Consider the following 26,716-nt stretch of genomic DNA (forward strand, 5'->3'; position numbering starts at 1 on the left):
TTTTTAATTAAATTGGTATTTTAAAGTCCCGGATTCATACTGTCTAATTCAAGTGTGTCCTAATTGAGGATATTGAACTAATTAATAATTTGTGGTTGATTTTATTTCATGTAAGCACTTTTATGTTAGGACGGTGAAATACAATCATGATTTTGATTTATAAATTTCATATTTACATTTTTATGTTGATGTCAATATTATCTAGATGCTCCCAAATAACATTTTGGCTTAATCATGAATATTGTTTTGAGTACATAGCATAATGATATTAGATTTAACGTATTTTATATTATATTTGTTTCACTTTATTTAAGAATAATAAATTTATGTATATTGTTATCACAAAATGTCCAAGTTTAATTAAAGATTTTATTAAGTAGTGAGAATATTAATTTTAAGAATCATTATGTTGGATAATAAATTTATGTATATTGTTATCACATAATGTCCAAGTTTAATTAAAATTTTTATTAAGTAGTAAAAATATTAACTTTAAGAATCATTATGTTGGACGATTATCTTTGTAATATTATGTATTTATGACTTAAGTTTGACTACATCGATGTTATGTTTGTTAATTTTTAATATTATGTGTGGATGCTTAGATTACTTAAGAGTGAAACTTTAATTTACTTGTAGTAATTTTTTAGTTAAAATATTTTTATTGATGTATATACTTTATACATAAATAAAGTGTGGGTCACAAGTGCGAATGTGGATATATAGATATCGATCGGGTTGGACTTTCAGGATATTTTTATTTGATTTTTTTAAAAGAAAGAAATGAAAAATTATTATAAAGTATATAAATATTGTTATTTATTATTACACATTTTGTAACTCAATCTAAATATGAAAATTGGACCTTTATTTATTATTCTTTCATTCTATCATATAATTAGGGTTGGAAAATGTTCCTACCAAAGGTTAGCAAGGTAACTTTCCCCTTCTGATTTCTTTACTTTAAGGTTTTTCTAGAACACCTGTAAAGATATTTCGACGCTCAAGTTAAAACTCGATATTAAACAATAAATGAAAATAAATAATAATTTTACTTTGATAATCTAACACCTATTTATACATATTTTAGCGAGTCTTTGTGCTTGATTATATTTTTAGGTTATCTAGCTAGTCTTAATTACTGTTGTGATGCTTAATTGTCTATATAATCTTGATTGGTGATATTCTTATAGTTTGTTATTTGTTACCTGTCCATACTATTCGACTGTGATGTGTTTCGGCATACCAGGATTCTTGATGCTTTGGTATCTCAATTCATGTTCTAAACAGAGTATTAAGATACTTGGTCAACCGAATACCTGAGACCCCACTCATATGCTCCATGGACTCTGGTCAGTGTAGAGGGTATTCGAGTAAGCGAGTAGCCAGAAGACCCCATTTGTATGTTTCATGCTATGACCAGTATATTGTGAGTTTTGGCTTGTTCTGAATTATCCTATTTAGTTTACTAAAAAGTATGGATTGAATTTAGTCCAATTTAATGTGATTTTAGTCTTTAAAACCATGTTCTAATCCTTCATCAAGACTAAAAAAATATATTTAATATAAAAATATAGATTCAAGATTATAAATTCTGTAAAAATAAAAAAACTTGAAAATTGCAACCAATTTTTTTTCTATGTTCAGTTTTCAAAACATGTCTTTGAAACAAATTGAACAAGCAAATTTTTTATTTTCTCATTTCTAAAAAGTTTTCAAAACAAAATTATCAAACGATTTTTTTAAAATGTTCTTCTCAAAAACAGTTTTTAAAATTGTTTTACATCAAATTTTAAAATTAGATTTTAATAGTTTCTTGTCCAACATTTTCCAGCATTTTTTTTATCTATTGAAGATATCAAAAGCCTTTTTTGATATCTATCTTCATCGCCACACATTCCCAGTATAAGCCTTTTTGTCCAACATGTTGATGGCGGCTTCTGACACAACACAGATGCAGTATGAAATTTTCCTTCTATGAACAAATCCCCTCTGATTGTTAGAGACAACTTTTGACACAATTTTAGCTAACTTTACACTCAATTTTTTTGTAATAACTTTGAACTGAAAGTTAGCTATCTTAGCTCATGTTAGTATTATTTGGGTTTAGTTAGTTATAACTAAATCTGTTACGATTAGTTGGTACAGTTAGTTAGTTACTTAGTGTTGTATTACTATATAAACCTGTACCTCTAGCTTGAAATGATCAATGAGAATCCTTCATCATCTGTTACTTTCTCTGCAAACTATCTTTTCTCTCATCTTCTTCATGCATCTTCCTCAGTTCTTGATGGTATTAGAGCTCTTCAATTGAAGAGCTCTGTTGTGCAACTCATTTTTCTGATTCTCCTTTCATATCTTTTTGACATCTTGATTCTTTCTTCTGTTCTCTTCATCATGAGTTCAGAATCATATTTATCCCTAAATATTCTTAGTCCTTACTATCTTCATCCTAGTGAAAATCCAGCTACACATTTAGTTAGTTTCACCTGTTCTTGATCCTACTAATTACAATTCGTGGAGTAGATTTATTCTCACTGCCTTAAGCGCCAAGAACAAAGTCGAATTTGTTGATGAATTGATACAACAACCAGCGTCCAATCATAGACTGTTTTCAGCTTGGAAGAGATGCAACAATATGATTGTATCGTGGTTGGTTCATTCTGTTTCCACATCAATTAGATAAAGTATAATATGGATTAATAATGAGTAGAGATTTGGAAGGATCTTAAATCGCGATATTTGAAAGGGGACTTGTTAAGGATCTCAAACTTGCAACAAGAGTTGGCTTCAATTAAACAAGGTTATACATCTATCACATACTATTTTACTAAATTGTGCATTATTTGGGATGAACTTAAGAGTTATAGACCAGATCCTTTTTGCACTTGTGTGCATCAGTGTGCTTGTAATGCTCTTACTGATGTAATGCAAAGAAACATTCAAGATCATGTTATGCAATTTCTATGAGGATTGAATGAGTAATATAGTAATGTTAGATCTAATATACTGATGATGGATCCTTTGCCTCCCATTAGTAAAGTGTTTTCGTACGTGGTTCAACAAGAAAGACAATTTGTCAATTCGAATATGCTTGGAAGCATGATAAATGCCACTAGTATTTCATCTGGATCTAATTTCTATACCTACCGTGGCAAGGATAATCATACTATTGAAAATTGTTTTCAAAAAAATGGATATCCTCCTAATTTTTCAACACATAGAGGAGGTAGGGGAGGTAGAGGTTCATATGGCAGAGAAAATTCTAGAGGAAGGAGTAATAAAAATTTTACTCACTGTGGAACTACTAGTCAAACTGTGGATCCAAGTCACAGACTTTGTAAACCCCAGGGTGTAGCAATTAACAACACAATAGCAGAATTGAAAACAATGGTAATCAGACACAAGAAAAACAAAACAATGGAACTGAAATGAAGTTCGCAACTCGACAACATCAAGCATTATTGAATCTGCTTCAACAACAAGCTAATCAAGGAGCTTCAACTTCCCACAATTTCTCTCACATAAATCAAATTGGTACTCTTTCATCTAATAATCATAGCACCATAGGCAATGTTTTACCTTTTGCTCGTGCCGTAAGCAAACATGATCAAGTGATCTGGATCCTTGATTCAAGAGCAACTGATCATGTTGCTTCATCTTTGAAGTTATATACAACTTACATAGAGATTCCTTCTATCATTGTTCGATTACCTAGTTATATACAACTCATTCAGGAACAGTGCAGCTCACTGATTCCTTGATTCTCACTAATGTTCTTCTCTTACCTAGTTTCACATTCAACCTTGTGTCAATTTCCAAATTGGCTTCTTCTTTAAGTTGCAAATTGATTTTTTATGCTAAAAAAAGTTTGATTTAGGACATAGACAACCAGAAGATGATTGGTACAATTGATGTTGAAGATGGCCTATACAAATTCAGATCACAGTCAAAAGCTGATTTTGGTGTTAGCTCAGTCATTATTGCTTTTAATTCTGTTGTTTCTTGTAATAAGGTGCCTATAGATTTGTGGCATTTTATACTAGGGCACCCTTCCCATGACAAGTTGCATGTTATGAGGCAACATTATCCCATTTTGACTGTTGATAAAAATTTTGTATGTGACACTTGTCACAAAGCTAAACAAAGAAAACTGGATTTTCCTAATAGTCAGTCTCATGCTTCTGTTGCTTTCTCTTTATTGCAAGTTGATATTTGGGGCCAAGAAAACTGGATTGCCAAGAACATTGGTTACTTAGTAATTATATGCGAATCAGATTCAAAATCCATTTTGCAATTGGTCACTAAAGTGATAATGAACCATCATCCTCATCTAGCTATCATGAATGCCATTCAGAAGTGTTAAGGATCAAGACAAGAGGGCCATCTCTCAACATATCTGTGAGAAGGAAATGCCTGTGGGAAAAGATGGGAGCAAAGTCTAACACTTCTTTTGCTTTATTACATAGTTACCCCACTGATATGTGCTTTTTGTTGCTAGCAAATATAGTGGGCACATTGTACCCTAGAGCTTCGCTTTCTATTTTTGTTATGCTTTGACTTATACTCCACACTCATAAAAAATAGCATCATAATTTTTTATTATTATTAGCAAATGTTAGTTTGTTAGTTTTGTTAGAAATGTCAGTGGAAGAGATTCTAACCCACAACCTCTTCATTCTCACTTCATTCTTAAGTCTCATTTTCTAACCATTAGATCAATCTTATATCTGTTATTAATTATTGTCATGACAAAAACACAAAAAAAATTACTATAAAGCCTCTCAGCGCAAGCAAACAATTTTAATCCAAATACTTTTGGATGATGATGGGAATGTCCATCTTGGTGTGGAGGCTATAAGGAAAAATATTATAAATTTTTTTAGAATCTTTTCACTTTAGTGGATCCTCAAAATATTGAGCAAGTAGCAAGCTTGGTAAATGGAAGAATTGATAATAGGTGAGGTGAGATTTTGGATGGTGACTTTACAAAGGAAGAAGTCCATACAACATTATGTCAAATTCATCCTTCTAAACCATCAAAAGAGGATGGGACGCCTGCTATGTTCTACCAAATGTTTTGGCATTTAGTTGTCAAGGAGGTTACGGACTTGGCACTTCAAGTGTTGAATGGAGAGAGAGAGAGAGACCTAACAAATATTAACAAGACTCTTATCTATCTGATCCCAAAGGTCAAAAAATCATCCCATGCAAGTAAGTTTAGACCTATTAGTTTGTGCAATGTGATTTTTAAGATTTTACAAAAACTATAGCTAATGGGCTAAAGCTTATCCTTCCAGAGATTTTGTTCCTGATAGAATCATTATTGATAATGCGGTTATATGAATTGCAAGGCAAGTGAAAGAAAGGGATTCATGACTTTAAAGCTAGATATGTCAAAGGTATATGACAAGGTGGAATGGAAGTTTATAGAAAGGGCCATTTTCCATATAGGCTTTTCTTAAAAATGGTAGAACTTAATTTTGAAGTATTTCACAATAGTCTCCTTTGTTGCTATATCAATGGGGAGCATTATAGGAAATTTAAGCCTCAAAAGGCTTGAGCAAAAGGATCCTATATCCCCATACTTTTTCATTCTTTGTGTTGAAACATTGTCAACAATAATCTCTCAGGCAATTCAAGCAAAAGCAATTTGTGGTATTAAGGTATGTCATAGAGCTCCAATGGTCTCTCATGTACTATTTGCAGACGACAGTGTCATTTTTGCTAGAGCTACACCAGAAGAAACGACCCATATTAAGGCTATCCTACAGTCTTATGAATTGGCTTCAAGCCAGATGATAAATCCCCACAAAACAGAACTCTCTTGCAGCCGAAATGTGCCTAGTCCCAGAATTGATGAGTTGAAAACACTTCTAGGAGTCAAGTGTTCCAATTTGTTAAGGAAGGAGTATGGAAGAAGGCAAAGGCTAGAAGAAGAAGAAGAAGGCTTTATCAAAGGCAAGGAGAGAAATGCACATAAAATTTGTAGTACAATCCATCCCAACATACATTATGAGCTGCTTCTTATTACCTAATTCTCTTTGTGAAGATATTGAAAGGATGACATCCCGCTTCTTTTAGGGAGGAAGTGACAATGGGAGGAAATCACATTGGATGAAATGGAACAAGCTTACAAAGGCAAAAAGGGATGGCAACCATGGTTTTCGTATGACAAAGATGTTCAACAAGGCGCTATTGGCTAGGCAGTGGCATGGGGGAGGCTCATAAAATTGATTAATCCCTGATGGCACAAGTCTATAAAGCAAGGTGCTACCATAACTTCTCTCCACTGGCAGTAGATAAACTACACAAACCAAGCTTCATTTGGAACAATATAATGGGTGCAAAAGAAATTTTCCAAAAAGGCATTTTGTGGAGAGTTAGGAATGGATGCAACATCAGAGTTTATGAAGATAGTTGGCTACCTAGCACGATTGATAGTATGTTGCAATTTGCTCCTCTAATCGCAACATACAGTAAACTAATGGTGTCAGATCTCATACATTAACATGTAAATATTTGGGATGTCCAAAAAATTAAAGCTCTCTTTGGTCCAGAGGTCAGCCATCACATTTTTCCGATTTCGTTGATCTTAAATCCCACACCTAACCATCTTCTTTGTTGGTGATGAGGAGTATGATTTTGTTTTCACGAGGATGAGATCATCCTTGTCTCTTCTTTATTCGATTTAACTTCTTTGTTGTCTCTGTGCTGCTGTCCATTCAAAACGATGTCACATAATAATTATGTTAATATTTAATATGAATTCATTCTATGAAAATCATAAAAATGATATCATTTCGAAGGGACAGCTTCAAAAGGAACAATCTCCCCTCCTCTTATTGGATCATCAATTTTATTACCTCCCTCCTTTGGGCTAACAAGGCTTTGGTCTTCATCCCTTTCCTTGTCAGGCTCTTGGGAACCTTTGGGCTTATAGACCCACCCTATTCTCCTATCCCAGATCAGTCTTGGAGAGTCGTTGTGATTTGACAACCCATCAGAGCTATCATCATTCATCAATGAATGTATTATTTTTCTTTCATTAGGTTTTTGTCGCACTATTTTTTTATTGCAGTTTTAATAATGCACATTTCCAAAAAATAAACATCATAGAGAGACTATTATAAATATTTAATATGTGATTGTCCATATTCATTATAAATTATGACTATTTTCACTTTATTCTCTAATATCCTTTTCAAACTTAAACTTATCTGAAGATTTGATATTAATCATTTTGGAGTGGCCTGCATATGTCACCCTGGGAAAGAAAACAGAGATATTGTACATTTTCATTTCTTTTTTTGTTTCTTTCCAATGTAGTCCTTATTATTAATTGGTTTTCTTTCTTGACAGAAGCTAAAAGCGTCATATTTTATTAAGATTTGTTTAGAATATATGCTTTATTTACTCAGCACACCAAACGTTCCCATTACGATTTAAAATATCAAAGATTTTCTATACATTAATCAGTAAACGATGAAAAATAATGGACAGTTTTGATGGTTAATAGATTATCATGGAAAGCCAAAGCTTAAACTAAATGGGTGAAGTGCAATCTTTCATTTTAGTATTTCGTTAACTAATTGCAGGATAACACTACTGAGCTCTATATAGTGCTGACTCATTTTCTTGAAGAATCCATCGTGTATAAAGGTGCCATACATAATGGAATATGATCCACTTGATCATTTAACATTTCAGGGAGAATCGCTTTATTCTTCTGATATCCCAATTTAGGTAGGGCTTTCTCTAAAGGCTGACCCAAACTAATAGACGGTGACGATAATAAACTAAGCTTAATATTTGAAATGCAATCTCTCATTCTGGTATTCAATGGTTTAGGTCATGTTTAAATAAACCTTTTCATAAACATTTAAGAAAAAATTTAAGAAAATAAAATGAATTAAACTCACATTATACATAAGCAAAATTTAACTTGTAACTTTAATTTTTATAGCAATCTTTTTCATTTAACTTCTTCAAAATACTAAGGTGCATAATTTTCTAACTTGTAGAGAAGTTCAATATTTTTTTACCTTGATATTTTTTTATCTCCTATACATGGTTATGGAGAAATTTACCCAAATAAAGGCTTAGGTTTCGAATTTTTGCTAAGAATTAGAGTCATAACACTGCTCTACTTAATAGTTTTATCTATTTTCTTGATGAATCGATATTGATATGCTTCATGCACAGATGTAATGTGATCCATTTGATCATTGACATTCCATATGGAGAACCTCTTTGTGGCTTTATTCTTGATACCCCCATTTACGCAGGGCTTTCTCTCAAGGCTGACCTACACTGAAATTTTTGCCCATCTCCATATTCGTGGCTTTTAATGCCATACACATGCCTCTTTTTCTTTTCCTCCCCCTTTTATTTTCTCTTTCCGTGTTCCCTTTCTTAAAATTTCAACCATTTTATAAGCAGATACCTAAAACCATTGAAGGGGCAACAAAGATTAGATAAGAACGACAACCAAACATGCACCACAGGATCTTGATCTGATGGTGTGAAATGCGCTGCTTTAGTAAAGGAGATTTAGACAAATTTCTGTAAAGAAGCATAAATGCAACTTTGTTTCAAAAGCATATAAGCATGTAAAAGAGATAAAAGAAATGTAATGCACAAGAAAGAATACCACCATCTGCATGACTTTAAGATCTATACACATCTCAATCTCATCGACCATTTCACCACCTCAACAATTAAAAGCCTAAAATAATGTAATGAAAAGTTCCAAGAATATATAGAAGTGCCCAACCAAATACGCAACTAAGAAACAAAATTGGCATTTTCAGTCACAATCTAAAATTACATACTTCATATTTGTGCTATTGTGGATTGAAAATCTAAACTCATGGTCTATACGGCTCATAAGTACAAAGGTGAAGAATAAGAAAAACATGAAGAGCTATTATGAATAAAAAACCATTCAATGGGTCCATGCAAAAAGATATAGTGAATATAAATTTATCTAGTGGGTTCCCCCGTACCAGATTGAACCGACATAGTGCTGCAGTAAAACATGAAAATCATCAGTAGCACATAATAATCATCATCCCCTCATTATCATCTGCTACTTGGCACTCATCATGAGTGACTGATGAGTTATAATAATTCATAAGAACATTCTCTGACCTCTGAAGGCACAAATTACAAGAACAATAGGGAAAAAAGATAAAGTGTGATTTGTCAAGAAAGAACCAAAAGCAGGTTCAACTCAACCGAGATCCACTACATACCATTCCCTAACAAACCCCGTGTGCATTGTACAATTATGGGCATCAGATGTTACTTAGTGACCAAGATGATTGTAAAAATTGGTTGAATTTTGACGAATATACCTAAAGTTTAATGCAACCTTGAACAAGTAAAGTAACCCCCAAGGTTTTAATGTTGCTGAGAATAAATTTTCTATACTCCTATAATTCTTGTTAATTTGTCATTTTGTTCTAAGACCATGGGTATTTCTTATAAGAGGTGATTGGAGTTGAGAACATTTATATAGCTCTAAGTCTCTTAATGATTTTTTTTCTTTGAATTTACTAAATTGAGGCCTTATTTAAGAGAATATTTATAGTCTATTTTGTAAATTTTTCCAGGATCTCATAGGCAATTCGAGCCCAAAACACTTATTGGCTCTAACTCTTTCAATGAGTTTTTTTCATATACAAATCTCAAACTCATACTTTATTTAAGAAAAATCAGAGATATATATTATCTGACTAAACAATTTATTAATCTATTCATTGGCATTTAAAATTTATTTCAGAGATATATATTATCTGAATAAGCAATCCATGTTATTTCACACTTTGAGAAAGAAAAGTGAGAGGAAAAAGAGAAGTAGATTTTTTTGTTTTTGTTGTATCAAAAGTTTATCAAGGTTAGGACAAACTTGAAACTCAAAGAGTACTTACAAAGTCCTCATCAATAACTAGATTACAGTTCACGTTCTTGTTCTTACCGGAGATGAATCCTATTTTTATCAATGATATAACTTGATAAAAAAAAAAAGTGAGAGATTGAAAGAATTTATTTTTTTTACACAAGGGTGTTGGTAGTCCAATTTGGTTCAATTTTTAGACAAAATGTTATCCAAATCAAACATAAAATAAATATAAGGTTCAATTTAAATATAACATCAAATTTAAACCAAACCAATTATTTATTGTTTGACTCGATTTGGTTTTGGGGTTTATTTTTTTTTAGTCTATTTTCATAATTTAAAGCTATCAATTAAACTTACTCAAGTATTATGTACGTTATATAATTTTAAAAATTAATTTTATTTTTATTAAATTTTGTTTAATATATTTTAATTAAAAATTATTATCTTCACTTCTATTTAGTATTAAAATATAATAATATTATCAACTTATTTTATAATATAATAGTAATTTGTGTATCCCATGATATTTAATATTTTTTTTTAACAATATAAGTACATGAAAATAAAATATACATCTTGATTATAAATTAAATAAAAGTAATAAATTAGTTAATACTCGTTATTAATTATCACAATAAAAAAATTAATATAATTATGATATACTGATTTGATTTTTAAAACAAGATGTGAAAATCGAAAAACATGTGATTTTTCATATTTTTGGTTCATGTGATTTTTTATTTAAGTGATTTTTTATGTTTTTGTATCAGCATGTAGATTTATAAATGGTTTTGAACACCCACTCATATATCATTTCTCATATAAGACAGCTTTTATTATTTATTTAAATAAAAAGCTGAGGGAAAGATCATTGATATGTCTCATATTCTTAATTCTTAATATGACTGCTTTTATTTTAGAAATAAAAAAGTAATCCCAGTCCATATCAAAGGAAGGAGTATGCAAGACAATTTTTTTCCACAATGTGTGGAGAACAAAACTGCAACAGTAAAAGCTACATTTTTTTTCCCTTAATTTCGACAATCACGACAAAAACTACGATTTAAATCCATGCTCACTACATACAATAAACAGAAACCAATGCAACAAAAAGGGAAAAAAAATAACAACTGAAAGTTTTTCTTTTTGTCCATAACAATTAAAAAGGTTGAAGCAGAACCTTAGGCAATTTTCAAAACCTTGCATTTTTTGGTGTGATTTTGGTTTATTTGAGCCCAGAAAAAAATCGTTCAACAATTCCAAAGCTGAAAACAAGCAACAAATCCTTTGGCAAACAAAAATCTGCACTTTTCTGAGATTCTGGACGCATGGCAAAAATCTCCATAAAACCCTAACAACTCAATTATCACAATTCACACATCTTTCAATCGAACAAAGCAAAAAGCAAAGTGGTCGCCTTCATCATCATCTTTACCTTTAACTTTTGCTTACTCTACCATATGCCCAAACCCAATGCTTCTTTTTTTTTTTCAGAACCATGTTCCTCCTTTTTCGCACCGTATAAGAACCCTAAAAACCCAAACCCTTCAATTCCAGTTTCCAATTTTCACTCCCACAAACAAATTTTCAATCAAACCAAAACACACAGAAATGGAGATATTATCACAAATGTGGTCTCTGTTAGGGTTACTTACCGTTCTCCAGAACGTTCTTCCATCACAGCTTCTCTCGTTGCTTCATTCACTATACGAATCTCTTCAAGATCTACTTTCTCCGTACTCGTATTTCGAGATTCCGGAGTTCAACGGCTACTGCGGCGTCGACCTCAACGACCTCTACCGCCACGCGCACCTCTACCTCAACGCCTCGAACCACGCCCCCGCCACCGCGTGCCGCCGATTAACTCTCTCCCGATCGCCGTCTTCGAACCGCATTTCCTTCGCCGTCGCGCCGAACCACACCGTCCACGACGCCTTCCGCGGCCACCGCGTGGCGTGGACGCACCACGTGGAGACAGCTCAGGACTCGCTGGAGGAAAGGCGCAGCTTCACGCTCCGCCTGCCGAAGCGCCACCGCCACGCGCTCCTCTCGCCCTACCTCGCGCACGTGACCTCACGCGCCGAGGAGTTCGAGCGCGTCTCGCGCGAGCGGAGGCTCTTCACCAACAACACCACCTCTTCGGGCTCGTTCGAATCGGGTTGGGTCTCCGTCCCCTTCCGTCACCCTTCAACCTTCGAAACCCTAGCAATGGAGCCAGAACTCAAGAAAAACATAAAAAACGACTTAACGGCGTTTGCAGAGGGTAAAGAGTTTTATAAGCGCGTGGGCCGGGCCTGGAAGCGTGGGTATTTACTCCACGGCCCACCGGGCTCGGGTAAATCGAGCTTAATAGCGGCAATGGCGAATTTTCTCTGTTACGACGTTTACGACTTGGAACTAACCAAAGTCTCTGATAACTCCGAGTTACGCTCATTACTGATCCAAACGACGAACCGTTCAATTATAGTGATTGAAGACATTGACTGTTCCGTTGACTTGACGGCGGATCGAACGGTTAAGAAAACGCAGGCTGGGAAGCTGTCGTTGAGGAGTAGTAATAAGAAGACGACGACGACGTCGTCGTTTACGCGCTGTGAGGAGAGTGGGCGCGTCACGCTTTCGGGGCTTTTGAATTTCACCGATGGGTTGTGGAGTTGTTGCGGCGAAGAGAGGATTGTGGTGTTTACGACAAACCACAGGGATAGTGTGGACCCCGCGCTCGTGCGCTGTGGCCGCATGGACGTCCATGTTAGCCTTGCCACGTGTGGGGCCCATGCGTTCCGCGAGCTCGCGCGGAACTACCTCGGCTTGGAGTCGCACGTGCTGTTCCAGGCGGTGGAGGGGTGCATCCGCGGCGGTGGGGCCCTCACGCCGGCGCAGGTGGGAGAGATTTTGCTGCGGAATAGAGGGGATGCTGACGTCGCCATGAGGGAGGTGCTGGCGGCGATGCAGGGGAGGATGTTGGCCGTCGCCGCCGCCGCCAATGACCAGGCAGAGAATGAGGAGGCGGTTGGAGTTAGGTCGCCGGAGAGCGTGCTGCTGATGGGGTCGCCGGAGAATTGGGATGCGTTCAGTGGGAAGAAGAGGAAGGAGCAGCATGGGTGTAACAATTTGGATAAGAAAGTCAAGTTTTTCGTTAGGTTAAGGTCGTTGACCAGATCTGATCCTGGTAGATAAATTTGTTTTTTTTTTTAGAAAGAAAAAAAAAGGCAAAATTTGGATGAATGTAGCTTTGTTAAGTGTTTTGTGATTAGTGTTTTTTTTTTTAATTATTGTTAAGCACTTTGTGGTGTTGAAGGACCTTGATCGGGAATGGCAACTATTTTCGTGAGAATTGGTTTTTTAGTACTGGAACCACAGAATTAAATGTGACAAGAAAAAAAAATCAAATGATTTATTATGTCTTTCAACAAAATTAATTTTTTTTATACAGTAACAAAATTGATTAAATTAATTACAGCTATAAAATATAAATAAAAAAAACATAATTGTCGCATAATCAAACAATCATCACTATTTATCTGAAATATAGAGTTGTGATAGAATTGCTGAAAAACTTTTCTTCATAATTTCTGACAAGAGCCATAACGGCTAAATATAACAAGATAAGAACAAGGACAGTTGCTCACCTACAACTGGATAACTTCAAACATTATTGTCATCTTCCATACGTAACAGAAAGAATTTAGGATTTTGGCATTTATGACCAATGACATATTTTTCGTCACAATAGTACCAAAGGCCTAGGGCCCTATCTAATTAATGTGGGCCTGGTTGACACGTTTAATAGGTAAGGATGATGGAATAGGGGTAGTGGGTATGGTTTGGGAGGTGGGGATAGGGTTGGTAGGGTTTGGATGAAGGCTGGGTTTCAATTTGGTGTCTTTGTGCTTAGCCTCCAAAAGACAGGCTCGCCCAATACGTTGGTGATGAATGACCATTTCCTTTCTGATTTCAGGATTAAGGCCTGAAATAAAACAGTTCAACAAGGTTTTGACATTGAGACCATACACTCGGTTTCTCAATTGTTTAAAAAGGCGGTGTTCCTAGGATACACCAGCAACTTGATGTACTCAACACTTAAATGGAAAAGATTGAAATATCCTTGATCTGTAAGTCTTTAAGTTGATCCGTATGCGCTTAATATTAACATATAGATCAACTTAATCCATAAACGGTTTACGGATCAACTTGATATGTAAAAGGCATACGGATCAAGTTGATCCGTAAGATTTACGGACCACCCTCCCACGCACGCATCACAAATGCGAAGAAAGCGAAGGAACAATTTTAGTATTTTTTAAAAATATTGAGTGCACCTAGCAATACCCTTAAAAAGGTGTTGGTACTCTGTGATAGTATCATATCGGCCTAATGGTTCTCATAATACCTAGGCCTAAAACGGATCTCAAGAGCCCTAATGAAGGTGTCCCAATCCACCAACTAGTGGTTATGATACCTCCATTTAAACCAGCAAAGAGCTTCTCCTTTCATGTAGCAATCATGGGAAAGCGTTGGTGAGGAGGAATTTGGTAGTAAGTAAAGAACTGTTCAGCCTGAAAGATCCAATCAAGGGCATCTTGCCCTTCAAATGTGAAAAGTTGAAGTTTTGGTTGGGTTAAAAGGATGGGAAGTCATATATGGTCACCACGAGGAGGCAGAAGGGAAAGGGTGGGGTATAACCAAGAGGAATGGAATAAGAAAAGATATAATTGTAAGTGGATTTTTTTAGTCTTTATAGGATATTTTTAGTTAGTAAATTTTTTAGTTTCTGTCTTTTAATTCTCAAAAGGAGTTTGTTGTTAAAAAATTTTATTTCTGTTAGTTAAAATTTTTTAATGACATAGACGTTTTAGGAATTAAACTATAAACTTCAGGTATCTTTTGAAAAATAAAATATAAATTTTAAGACTAAAAAATCTACTTATTAATTATAAAAATTAATAAAATATATGAACTATTGAAAGTAATTAGTTAAATATATTTCTTGTTAGTTTAAATGTAATTTTAAAAAAAAGTTATGTATGCTTACCTTTTGGGCCTAGCGTGTGTTTTTGGAATTAACTTTTGTATCACTTTATTTTACTAATTACATTATCTTTATTTATATCAATTTTTAAAATTTAACCACAAAATATATTAAACTTATATTAAAAATTTATTTTTTAAAGTCATCACTTCCATAGTTAAATTATCGGAAGAGATTTACAAATCATAATTAAAATTTTAAAATAAAAAATAATTTAAAAAAGTTAACATGCCGTAGCATATTATTTAATGAGTAAATTAATACTTTTATCGAGAGTAAAATACAGGATAAGAATGTTCAAATATGATGAGATAGTTAAGTTGAAGGAGACTCAAAGAATACTGTAATTTTATAAAGTAATTAATTTTTAAAAAAAATTCTATATAGAGGAATCTATACTATGAAGGATTTGAGCGTCAATAAAATTCGTGTGCAACAAATACTACAAATAACATGACACTAATTCTGGGAGCCAAACTTAGTATATACATAATTATAGGTTACAATTAACATAACAATTTACAAAATTAACAGAAAGTCAAGTGTTTATAATGATCACACTAAACCACTTCACTTCACTTATTGGCAACCTCTGTTTCAGAACCTATACCCAATGATAAAAATAGTCATTAGAATAAGTGATGATAAGAAAAATAATTATAAAAAATTATCAAAATTAAAACTAATTTTAAAATGAGGAATAAAAATATACCCTAAATTTGATTTTTTTTATTAATAAAAACTCCGACATTAGTTAGAAACATATCTATCTCTAAAACAATTAAGGAAAGCAACTAAATTGACAAATAATAATGTTTAAAAATTTCTAAAATGAAAACAAAAATTTAAAAATAAGATACATCCTTAATTTAATATTTTTAAAAACATTGACTCAAATGAGAAACATCAGAATCAAGAGAAAGAAGGAAATTAAAAAAGAATGAAAGTTAGCAAAAAAAAAGCGATGATAAAAAAAAACTTGTAACAATTTCTAAACAAAAAAATGATTTAAAAAATTTCTAAAAAGAAAAATAATTTTTAAAAATAAAATAAAAAGGAAAAATATTTAAAATAAAATATTTTTATTAAATAAATATAAGTTTTTATTACATGGTCAATAATATTTTTAAAAAATTAAATGAAAAATATTTTAAAAAAATCTATTATACGAAAAATAATTTATAGAAAAAGAAAAATCTTTGGTTGTGCATACTTAATTATACATGGTTCCAAACATAAGAATGAGGATAAAGAACAAAAAATAATTAGAGGAAAAGAAAAAAGAATTAAATTTGTAAATGAAGATAATAGAAAGAGAAAGCCTAACAGATTATATTTCACAAATGTACGTACGATTAATATTTCACTAGTAGTCCATAAAAAAACACAAAAGCGGGATTGCTCAGTGCAGAGAAAAAAAGAGACAATTGAGAAAAAGGAGATATGATGATAATAATTAATCTAATTATTTAAAATTTCAAATACTTAACATAGTTACTTGATAATAATTCATTTATATTTACTATTTATCATAAATTTAATTATTTATAGTTTCAAACCAGATTTATAATTATTAATCTAATTTAATTATTCAAAATTTCAAATACTTATAATAATTACTTGATAAGAATTAATTTATAATTATTTTTTATCATAAATTTAATTGTTCAGAATTCAAATCAGATTGATAATGATTAATCTAATTACTCAAAATTTCAAATTTTATCATAATTACTTGATAATTATTATTTAATAATTTATAATTATAAAAAATTATCTAGTCTAGAAATAAATTATCTAATCATTTCTATGCAAGATTCCACTGGTCAAGCCTCCACCTTCTGCACCTTTTGATCCAAATATTTATGTAAGATTCTACCCTAGATTCAAAGTCTTAGAATGAGAAAGCTGAAGTAGGTACCAACATGTTGCACCCCAAAATGCAACAAGTAGAGCTTGAAAAGATCAATCTTCTGGATCTATGGAAGCAAGGTGATTGATCCTACAATTATCCTACATGGGAAGTACATCCAAACGAAGAGGTCAATGTTATGGGTTGTTATGTAGGAAGAGAACCTGTGTTCAAAGAATTCCTTGTTCATCAGATTGTTCAGCTAGCCTAACCCCAACAGTTTGATCTTTGAGCATAAGCTTAATGAAAGGAAGGTCTATCCTCCCGGAGCACCTTCTGATTAAGCAAGGAATCAAAATTTGAAGACATATATGCCTTTTTCACCTCCATTGGATCTTTAACAACTTATGGCACTCATATGTGCTCTAAATGTTGTTCTTCTATGGGATCTCACTAAGTCTACTGTGACCTTTTAGTAAGAGGACATTGATCTGGAGATGCCTGGAGAGAGTCCTAGCTTCCAAGATTGGGAAAAGTTAAACTATGGCCTTGAGTTTATATAGAATGAAGCTAGTTGCATATGGGGAGGAAATCAAGTCCAAACAAGCTTCATTCAGACGGTTGGTATGCTTCAATGCACATTTGCCACATCTCATTGGAACCCAATTTTCCTGTGTGGCCACATCCAACACTAAGTTCAAAATAGGAGTGGTCAAGCATGTTTTGATCAAAAAGGCTAATTGCTACAAGGGCAAGGATTTGTTGATAAAAGAAGATGAAGATGCTCCACCAATCAGATAAATCAAAGTCCATCCTAAAAGGCTCTTTAAGCATGAATTGTTGTTGCTATCATTGCTCCAATGGGAGCGATAGCAATGACAATGACATGCATGTTGGTGGCCATGTGCAATGATCACAACGGCAATCTTGATGAAGATGATAATGATAGTAGTGATGATAGATTTGAGATATACTTGAACGTAATAAATTAGATATATGATTTTTTATTTGATGAATCTTTTAAAAATTTTATGATTAAATGAGGTTTTAATTGAATTTAAAATATTTTTAATCGAAATCTTTCATTTTAATCCAACGATTGAAGTTAACTATTCTCATTTTCATATAAGATAATCATCATCCTCTCTCTCTATATATATATAAATGAAGGATTAGATGTAGTATTTTATATAATTTTTTACATTAAAAATAAATAATATTCATCATTAACTTGTATACTTCTATGGGTATTCATGAAGTTAATAATTTAACCGACAAATCTTATAATTAATTTATTAATGAACTTAATAATAAGTCATGATAAAATTCTAATTATAATAATTTAATATAAATGTTAAAATATATATTTCGTCATTATAATTTTATGAGGACGAAAAACTGATAATTTTTTTGCATAAATGAAATTTAAATTTTAGCAATTTTACAAAGAAAAAAACATATTTAAGTCTTTAAGAAAAAAAATCCATAGAGTTTATATCAATACATAATTAAATGAAGTTTACATGATAACAATTACACGATATATTAAATGGAATATTTTCGAATTATGATAATAGTTACAATTATATATCGTAATATCTCCACACAAAAAATTATATATCGTAATTATTACTTCATGTACAATTTATAAAAAAAATTATATTCAACTTATTAAATAATGTAATAACACCTTTTTAGATACATCTAGAAAGCTTTTTATAATTTGATTTGGACACGAGATCACCTGTTTTTGTTTCGTTGAGAATTGTTGGTTTCTTGCACAATTATTTGATTTTAACCACTAAAAGCTTTTTATACATTCACGGATACCAAACTCACAAAATTAGATAGTGACGTAAAGGCAAGAAGTTTCCCTTTTTGCCTCCAATAAACATCTTTGTCCAATCTTGAAATGATTGGTGCGAAGTTGTGGTGAGAGTAGTTGCAAGGTAGTGGGATGAAAGATGCAACTCAAATGAGCACTGTTTTAGTGATGAGTGATGGGTGTACAAGAGTGAAGTGGTTGGATTGGTTTTGTTTTCTTATGGAATCTTACAAAGATTAGGAATCGGTTGGGTTGATTCTGTCTTTTTGTTGTATGTTGATATGTCATCTTTCATACAAACATTGTTTAATTAACACTTCAATTATTTAAAACACTAAACATGAGATGCTAATTTGTATTTTTAGTTATCTTCATATATGTTCCCTTTTTTCATTTGCCAATAAAAAATAATGCTACATTTGTCAATGTGTGAACTGTGAATCGGAGGAGATGGAATTTTTTTCACATGTATTATCCTTCAAAGGAATTCCTATTTTAGCCATAATCAAACTCTAAATATTAACACATCACTTAATATAAATTTGAACCTTAGTTTACTAATTACTATATCGTAGAAGACTAATTTATTCTGTTAAATCCAACTTCATTGGCAGAGATGAAATATTGAATGAGCTCCCTTCCGTTAGGTCATAGTCTGTTTTTTTTTTTTTTTTATATGATGTGGTCTTCCCAATTGTTTGTTTCTCTTTCTCATCAATATATTTAGGGTGAGTCTTTTTTTTATTATTTAATTAAGGTGAGTCTTTAGTACAACAAGGATTGAGATGTCAATATAGTAAGAATATCAACTTTTATTGGTTTTAGCCTTAGCTTACCTTCTTGAAAATTTGTTGTTTCTTGTTGGGTCCCTAAAACTTCAAAAGTTTTGTAGGAGATCTCTGTCATTAGTCTCCATCCAAAATGTGATAATGTGTTCGTTAGTTGATCACGTCAATGATACACTTGTGAAGTCACGTCAGAGGCATCAATAGCATGGCGTGTCACCTAGATTTTTTTATTTTTATATTTAATTTAATTTAATAAACCTTTTTATTAAAAAAAGAAAATAATAGCTTATATGTGCAACTAATGGCGGCTTGCTACAAGGTGAACCTCATCGACTCCTCCGACCACATTGACTTTTGCAGCGAGGTCTCCCCTGTCACCAATCTCAACGATGGTGCCTTCCTCCTCATTGACACCGTCACGGGCATCCACATCCAAACCCATGTTGTCCTCCGCCAATCATGGACTAAGCACCTCACCCCCGCCTCGTCCTCAACAAGCTTGACCGCTTAATTATTGAGCTCAAACTTAGCCCCTCCGAGGCATATACATGCCTCTTACGTATCGTTCATGAGGTCAACGGAATACTCTGGGCTTATAAATTTGAAAAATATTTATCCGATGTTGACTCCTTCTTAGAAAGGGATAATGGGCTAGAGCTACAGAAAAAGGATGTGATGGTTGTGTTTCAGGCGGTCATGAGCCAGTGACTTCTGCTTCTGTTTATTTATTTTAATAAAATATTTTATTAAATTAAACTAAATATAAAAAATAAAATAAAAATCAAAGTGACACGCCATGTCATTGATACCTTTGACATGATTTTGTATGTGTATTGCTGACGTGTCCAACTAACTGACACGTTATCATGTTTTGAATGAAAACTAACGACAAAGATCTCTTATAAAATTTTTGAAGTTTTAGAAATTCAATAAAAAAATAAAATAAAAATTCAGAAATCAATTACAAAATTCAAATATATTTCAGGCATCTCCAAAAAAAAAAAAAAACATCCATTGTCCAAACAGTGCACCCTAGTTCACTATGGAGTCACCGTTGAATATTGCAACATTCATATTCAAGGTTATTGAGGATTGGAAGTCAATATGACAAATAATTGCTACTCACTAAGATAACGAGGCTTTATTGCTTTAACCATAAGCTATGGCAGTGATGGCACACTAAATTTTAAACCGTTAAATATAATTAACTTTAATTTCAATAACAAATTTTATATTAAAATATATGTTATGATAAGAGAAACTAATTCCATAATTTAGCCAAAGAGACACTGATTTGAAATTAGAGAAGCTTCCTAAATTTTTTTTAGATAAAGACATCTCCATTTGTCTTACATCCCATAACTATAAAATATTTTGAGTTTTTTTGTTAAAATAAAACATAATGTGTTTATTAAGAAGCAATTAATTCTTAAAAGAAACGAATTACTTAATACTTTTCTCTTTGCATATTTAAGAATTTATATATTGTTGTCACTTCTTCTCATGACTTTGTGGTTTGCAGATATAATCTAAAAAACATTAGAGTGTGAGTTCGAATATGATATCAAATAAATAAAAAACTCATCGGCTATCACTGTTTATTTAGAGTAACATACATACCTAAAGTGACAGTACAATATTTGTTTCCCTCCTAACCCAAAGTATTATGAACTGTATCATTTTAAAGTGGGAATTTAAATAAAATGACTTCCAAAAAATTAAAGTCTCCACTTTCAGTCATATTATTAACTCATGTATTAGTTTGAATAATCGTTTAATTTAATTCATCTAATAAATGAATCAAAACATTTTACTGATTGCACCAGAACTTGTGCAAGTCTAAAACAAAATAATACATCCACAGAATTTATTTAATGAAATTACAAATCCATGTAGAAGAGAAGCACCAATTCATTAATGAAATGACCAAAACATTATACTTTCCAGCAAGGGTCATTCTGTTTAAACAAAATAAGCAATAAAAAATTAAAAACATCGACTAGTCTTTGCGACCTTTTTTTACTAATCTAGAAGGTTTCGAAAATTATTTATCAAACATTAGGGATTTTAACTTTCGACATTGGTTGATGTCATGTCTACATAAATTTGGGTCTAAGGCAAATTGTATGAAAATAAATTGTGAAATATAAATTTCAAATTTTTAAATTAATCTTCCATTTTTGGCGATGATAGTTGTCACTGATATTGTTAATAATATTTTATAAGATGTATTTGGAAAAGATTTTAATCCTTTTATATAATTTAATATTTTCATTTAATTCTTTGATTTTAAAAATTTAATTTTAGTTCTTTTATTTTGAGAAATTCGCAATTTTATGTGATTAAGAAAAGATGTATAACGTCGCCTGAGAGATTCGAACTCTCGCGGGGAAACCCCATGTACTTAGCAGGCACACGCCTTAACCACTCGGCCAAAGCGACGTTCTTTCACCTCAACATTAAAATATATATTAATATAAAACCTGAACTGCAAGGTTGTTTTTTTGGTCCATAAGTATCTTATGGTATAGACAATTTTGAGGCAAATAAGAATACTGTATGAATAACTCCTTCTATATCATTATAATTGTATATTAAGTTAGACTTAAAATAATTTTATATTTTCACAAACTTAATGATAAAAGTATTTATAAACTGATCTAATCCAATGAAAATAAAAAAAAATCAATCCAAATAAACCAAAAATCAAATGAATAAAAAACTTGAAAATCAATTTTTTTTATTGGATTAGATTGATTTTAAAAATTACTTATATATTTTATTCATAATTTAATAATCACTGGTGTTTATATTTGTATTTGTTATGTATTTATAAAATTATCATTAACTTGTACCTGTTTATAAAAAAATATAGTTAATTAAAGATTTTTTTAACCATTTGAATTAAGATATATAAATATAATCATACAATGACATGCAAATAAATATTTAATATTTTAAATTAATTTTTATTATATACTTTAATATTTATTTAATATTTTATCAGAAAATAAAAGTACAATTAAAGTAAAAACCAATCCAATCCAAATCCCATCAAATCGAATCAGATGAGATTAAAATTTTAAACAAAATTAATTAAATAATAAATTAAAATGATTGCAAAAAAACGATTTTTCCCTCAAAGCAGAACCAATTGAATGCGCGAACATCGTATTGATATTGTAGTTGAAAGGTTGCATTTAAGAAGCTACCAACTGAAAGAAAACAAAAGCATAGAGAAATGAACCGTTGAACTATTGAAGTCGGTGCGGGCCCCACTTTCTCTCTCTCTCTCTCTCTCTTAATCCCCATTCTTCATACACCGAACCACACGCAACAAACACTCAATAGTAGTGCTTCTTCACTTCTTCCATTCTCCGCCACCGCCACCACAACTACCACCACGGATGGCGGCGACGGCGACGGCGGAAGCGAAAACCTACTGGTGCCACGAGTGCGACATGAGCGTGTCCCTGACTCTCCCACCCTCCCCTCTCCTCTGCCCTCACTGCCACACCCACTTCCTTGAACTCATGGACTCCCCAAGCCTCTCCCAAGAAAACGACGCCGAATCATCCCTCTTCGATGTCGTTTTTCAAGACGCACTCTTACTCCTCAACCCTAACCCTAACCCTAACCCTAAGCCACTTCCCTCCAAACCCCTTCCCCTCCCCTCCCTCCACGTCACCCCCTCCCTCCTCTCCTCCCTCGACCCCAACGGCGTCGTTCTCTGCGCCGTCTGCAAAGACCAAATTACCCTCAACGCCCAAGCCAAACAATTGCCCTGCCAACACCTCTACCACTCCGATTGCATCACGCCGTGGATAGAACTCAACTCGTCGTGTCCGCTATGCAGGTTTCGGTTGGAGGAAGAAGAGGAGGAAGGTGGTGACGCCGACGCTGACGCCGACGCCGTTATGACGGAGATCAGGAGGGAGATCATTGCGAGGCTGACGGAGCTGACGGAGGAGGATTTCTACGGGCTCAGGACCACGCTCAGCCACATTGCCTCGCGCCACGCGCTCATCGAAGAGAACCAGAATCATCGCGCGCAGATTGGCGAGCCTCGCGGCGGCGGCGGTGGAGGTGGCGGCGATTCGGCTTGCTGATAACGACGTTTACAATAAGGTGCTCTGCTCTTTGTCTTCTCTTTTTCATGTCCTTTGATTCGTCAATTTTAATGCTCTAATTAGAATTGGAGTTTGAACTAAGCTGAACTGCTCTAGAATTTGATGGGAACATGTGTTTTGCGGATTATGGAACTGAAACTCGAAATTTGGTTGGAGAATTAGATCAATTGAGAGTGTGGAATTTTTGTTAGGTTAATAATGTGTGTGTTCTAAGTCTTGGAGAGTGTTATTGGTAACTAGACCCTTATTGTTTTTAACCGAGATTTTGAGATTTGAATGCTGGTTTTCTGCGTTTTATTTGAGGAAAACGGCAAGATTACAGAGGTTGTTATTGCGTAATTCAGGATTTTGCTGAAACTGGACTCTTGTGATGTATTTTTGCCTTGAAAATTGTTAGAGATTTGATGTTAATTGTTGTTAACATTGGGTTGGGGAAGAGACCATAACCCATTCTATGATATTTAATGAGTAAGTGTTTATTATGTAAGTACTTATATATAAGTTGGTTTTATAGTTGAAGAGTAAAGTTATGTATGGGTAAATTTTTTCATATGCAGTTATGCATTATACAAAGAGAAAAAAAAAAAAAAAGAAGATAAAATGCATCGAGCTTTCTCATAAGCTAAAATCAACTTATTGCATGTTTGGATTGACCTTTGTTGGCCTTAGATGCTCATCATTCCTGAAGCTAACATTAGTTGCTACTATGCCATTTCATAAATTTGACGTGAATTTTTCCAAGATGTAACCTGTAGACACTCAAGCAAACACAGACTTATGCACCCTAGTTTTCAAAGAAATTACACGAAAAGATATTCTATAAAAGTTTTCGAAGAAATTACATAGTTTATTTTAGCTTATGTGGGAAGTTCAATTCATTTTACATTTTTATTTTCTTTTTTACTTGTGTTTATAGAAAAATTTATCCAAATGGAGCTAAATATGATTAAACTCTTCTAACATAGTATATCCCAAGTTTTCTTCGTAAGCTAGAACGGAAAGCTTGCTGAAATAAGCTTAAAGCAGCATATCGAAAAATTATAAGTTATTTTCACAAGTTCTTCTAAATACTTACACAAAAGCTTATATTATAAGACAATTTTAAATAAAACTGTAAGTAAGGTTTTTTCAACCGCACTCAAAGTATGTGTCTTCTAACTTTTAAGTATGTCGAATGCATTTGATGTAGCAACTTTTAACCATTTCCTATTTGCTGCAGGATAGTCATTACTAATAATGCTTTTTGCTCTAGCAACTTTAACCATTTTCTATTTTGAAAGAGTCTCAATTGTTGCTTATGAACTAATGTTGCTGTTCGGAAATGTGATTGCAGGTATATAGTTTATTAAATAATGTTGAAGTTGTATCACCATAGATCGTCTTATCAAGTGTAAATCTGCACCGACGATTATGCTGCTTTTGTTCTTTTCCCTCCTTTTTTGGGAATCTCCAACTAGCTAGTTGTAGTGCTATAGCCAAAAATACAATAAATTTGATGGAGTGCACGAGTAATGTGCATTTCTCCTCCATCTTCCACTCTCTCTATGTTGGTCACTTGGTCTTGGAACTGGATTTCCTTACCCAAATTTCCCTTCCAATTTAGGCAATAAAATCTTGTGTAAAACTTGGCTTTCTTTTGTGCTGTGTCTGAATTGTCCAAGTGGATGATGGATCCTTCCCACTGAATCATTTTGTTCACAATTTTGTTTTTTGTTATGGATTTACAGTAGATGATATTTTTTCCTGCCAATATTGCTGTAGTTATGGTATGAGATTGTTGAGGGATTGAATCATTTGAGTGTGGATGTGTACTATTGAATAGCCTTAAAATGCATATTTTGTTGTGGTGTGTAAGTTTTGTTCTGATCTTTACTCATGTAATGAATGCAGCTGGTTAATTATATCGTCACTACTTAACTAAACATCAACTTCCTTCCTCCCAAATGATTGTGATTGACTTTGATGGTTCAGAGAGTGGGTGAACTAGTTTCTCTTGGGAAACCGTTATTATAGAAAGGGTCTTTTTAGAAATTGGGTAAGAAACTAAATTAGTAAAGTATTCTCGTAAATTTAATTAATCACATTAAAATTTGCCGATTAATTATATTATTAATTTAATTTTTTTTTGTTCACTTAATTATTTTTTATTAATATTTGGAGAGAGAATAATAAGTAAGAATATGTAGAGAAAAAATAATTAATGTATTTAGAAATTAGAAAAATTCTTTAAAAAGGAATAAATAAATTTTTAAAAAGAATTTTATAATTAGAGAAGAATGAAATAAAAAATAAACAATTTTTAATGTTAATTTTCCTTTCCCCGTAAAGGAAAATGAGCAATATCCTTAATTTTCTAACCTCGATGGCCTTGACCTCTCCTGTTCAAGGGTGTCAGACGATTTTGATCCATTTGGGCAGGATTTAACTTCATTTTTATTTATCCTGGCAGGTTCATTTGTTTAAACCTTAATTCGATTAAGTCAAGATAATATACAAACTTTGCACATAATAATATTTTTATTCACCTATAATTTTGATAGGATCGTTTATTGAAACTTATTTGATATAAGTGAATTAATCTGGGTTATTGACACAATAATATTATGAGTCAATATTATGAGTTAACTTAACTAGTATCATTAGAGTATTGGTTAAAGAATTAAAAGAAAAAATATTTATTATAGAAATTATAGAAAAACACAAAAAAGTCATGGAGAGTGTAATTATACGCTTCAATAAAATTTTCTCCCTTTGAATTCCTTAACTTAGGACAATGGTTAGCATTTTTCTCATTATATAGGATAAATTCTAGAATTAAAAAAACATAAAATTACATTTAAAATAAATTTTATTTATATATTTAAGGTAAATGATATTATTATTAATATAATATTATGTTATACAAATTATTATTTATTAAGTTAAGGATTTTTATTAATACATAATTATTAAAGAATATATATATATATATATATATATATATATATATTTATAATTGATCAAAAGATATTAAATCTAATTATTAAATCAAAATTTTAAAATTCAAATTTATCAAAAGGTGAGTTTTTATAAGAATATCATTGGTCTTGTTAATAAGTAAGGATGTTAGTGGTTTGAGTTGGGTTAAATTTTGTCTATTTTTTAACCCAATCCAATTAAATTTAATTGAGTTAGATTTTGTGAAT

At 32.3% G+C, this 26,716-nt stretch overlaps 3 protein-coding genes, 1 long non-coding RNA gene and 1 other non-coding gene across 5 annotated transcripts; 3 read left to right on the forward strand and 2 right to left on the reverse strand.

Moving 5' to 3' along the window:
- The first annotated feature begins 5,522 nt into the window (after positions 1–5,522).
- Positions 5,523–6,038, forward strand: LOC102669206 (uncharacterized). The gene has a single exon (XM_006598588.1). It carries the CDS (start codon positions 5,523–5,525, stop codon positions 6,036–6,038), a length of 516 nt encoding a protein of 171 aa, XP_006598651.1.
- A 1,910-nt stretch (positions 6,039–7,948) lies between these two features.
- LOC102670188 (uncharacterized) lies at positions 7,949–14,406 on the reverse strand. The gene is made up of 2 exons (XR_005888586.1): positions 13,537–14,406; positions 7,949–8,446 (listed from the first exon to the last, which is right to left on the reverse strand). It is a non-coding gene; the product is annotated as an uncharacterized lncRNA (long non-coding RNA).
- On the forward strand, positions 9,615–13,238 carry LOC100820437 (AAA-ATPase At4g25835). The gene has a single exon (XM_003546806.5). The coding sequence runs from the start codon at positions 11,381–11,383 to the stop codon at positions 13,082–13,084; it is 1,704 nt and encodes a 567-aa protein (XP_003546854.2). The 5' UTR covers positions 9,615–11,380; the 3' UTR covers positions 13,085–13,238.
- A 7,355-nt stretch (positions 14,407–21,761) lies between the features above and the next one.
- On the reverse strand, positions 21,762–21,843 carry TRNAS-GCU (transfer RNA serine (anticodon GCU)). The gene has a single exon. It is a non-coding gene; the product is annotated as a tRNA-Ser (tRNA).
- A 734-nt stretch (positions 21,844–22,577) lies between these two features.
- LOC100775530 (E3 ubiquitin-protein ligase RNF181) lies at positions 22,578–25,385 on the forward strand. Its single transcript, XM_003546807.5, has 2 exons — positions 22,578–23,529; positions 24,865–25,385. The coding sequence occupies exon 1, from the start codon at positions 22,809–22,811 to the stop codon at positions 23,508–23,510; it is 702 nt and encodes a 233-aa protein (XP_003546855.1). The 5' UTR covers positions 22,578–22,808; the 3' UTR covers positions 23,511–23,529; positions 24,865–25,385.
- The last annotated feature ends 1,331 nt before the right edge of the window (positions 25,386–26,716 follow it).

Source organism: Glycine max, chromosome 15 (assembly GCF_000004515.6).
Source record: "Glycine max cultivar Williams 82 chromosome 15, Glycine_max_v4.0, whole genome shotgun sequence".
Lineage (NCBI taxonomy): Eukaryota > Viridiplantae > Streptophyta > Magnoliopsida > Fabales > Fabaceae > Glycine > Glycine max.

Coding starts and splice junctions, on each gene's coding strand:
- LOC102669206 (XM_006598588.1), top strand. CDS start 5,523: ATGGGGAGCATTATAGGAAATTTAAGCCTCAAAAGGCTTGAGCAAAAG.
- LOC100775530 (XM_003546807.5), top strand. CDS start 22,809: ATGGCGGCGACGGCGACGGCGGAAGCGAAAACCTACTGGTGCCACGAG.
- LOC100820437 (XM_003546806.5), top strand. CDS start 11,381: ATGCTTCTTTTTTTTTTTCAGAACCATGTTCCTCCTTTTTCGCACCGT.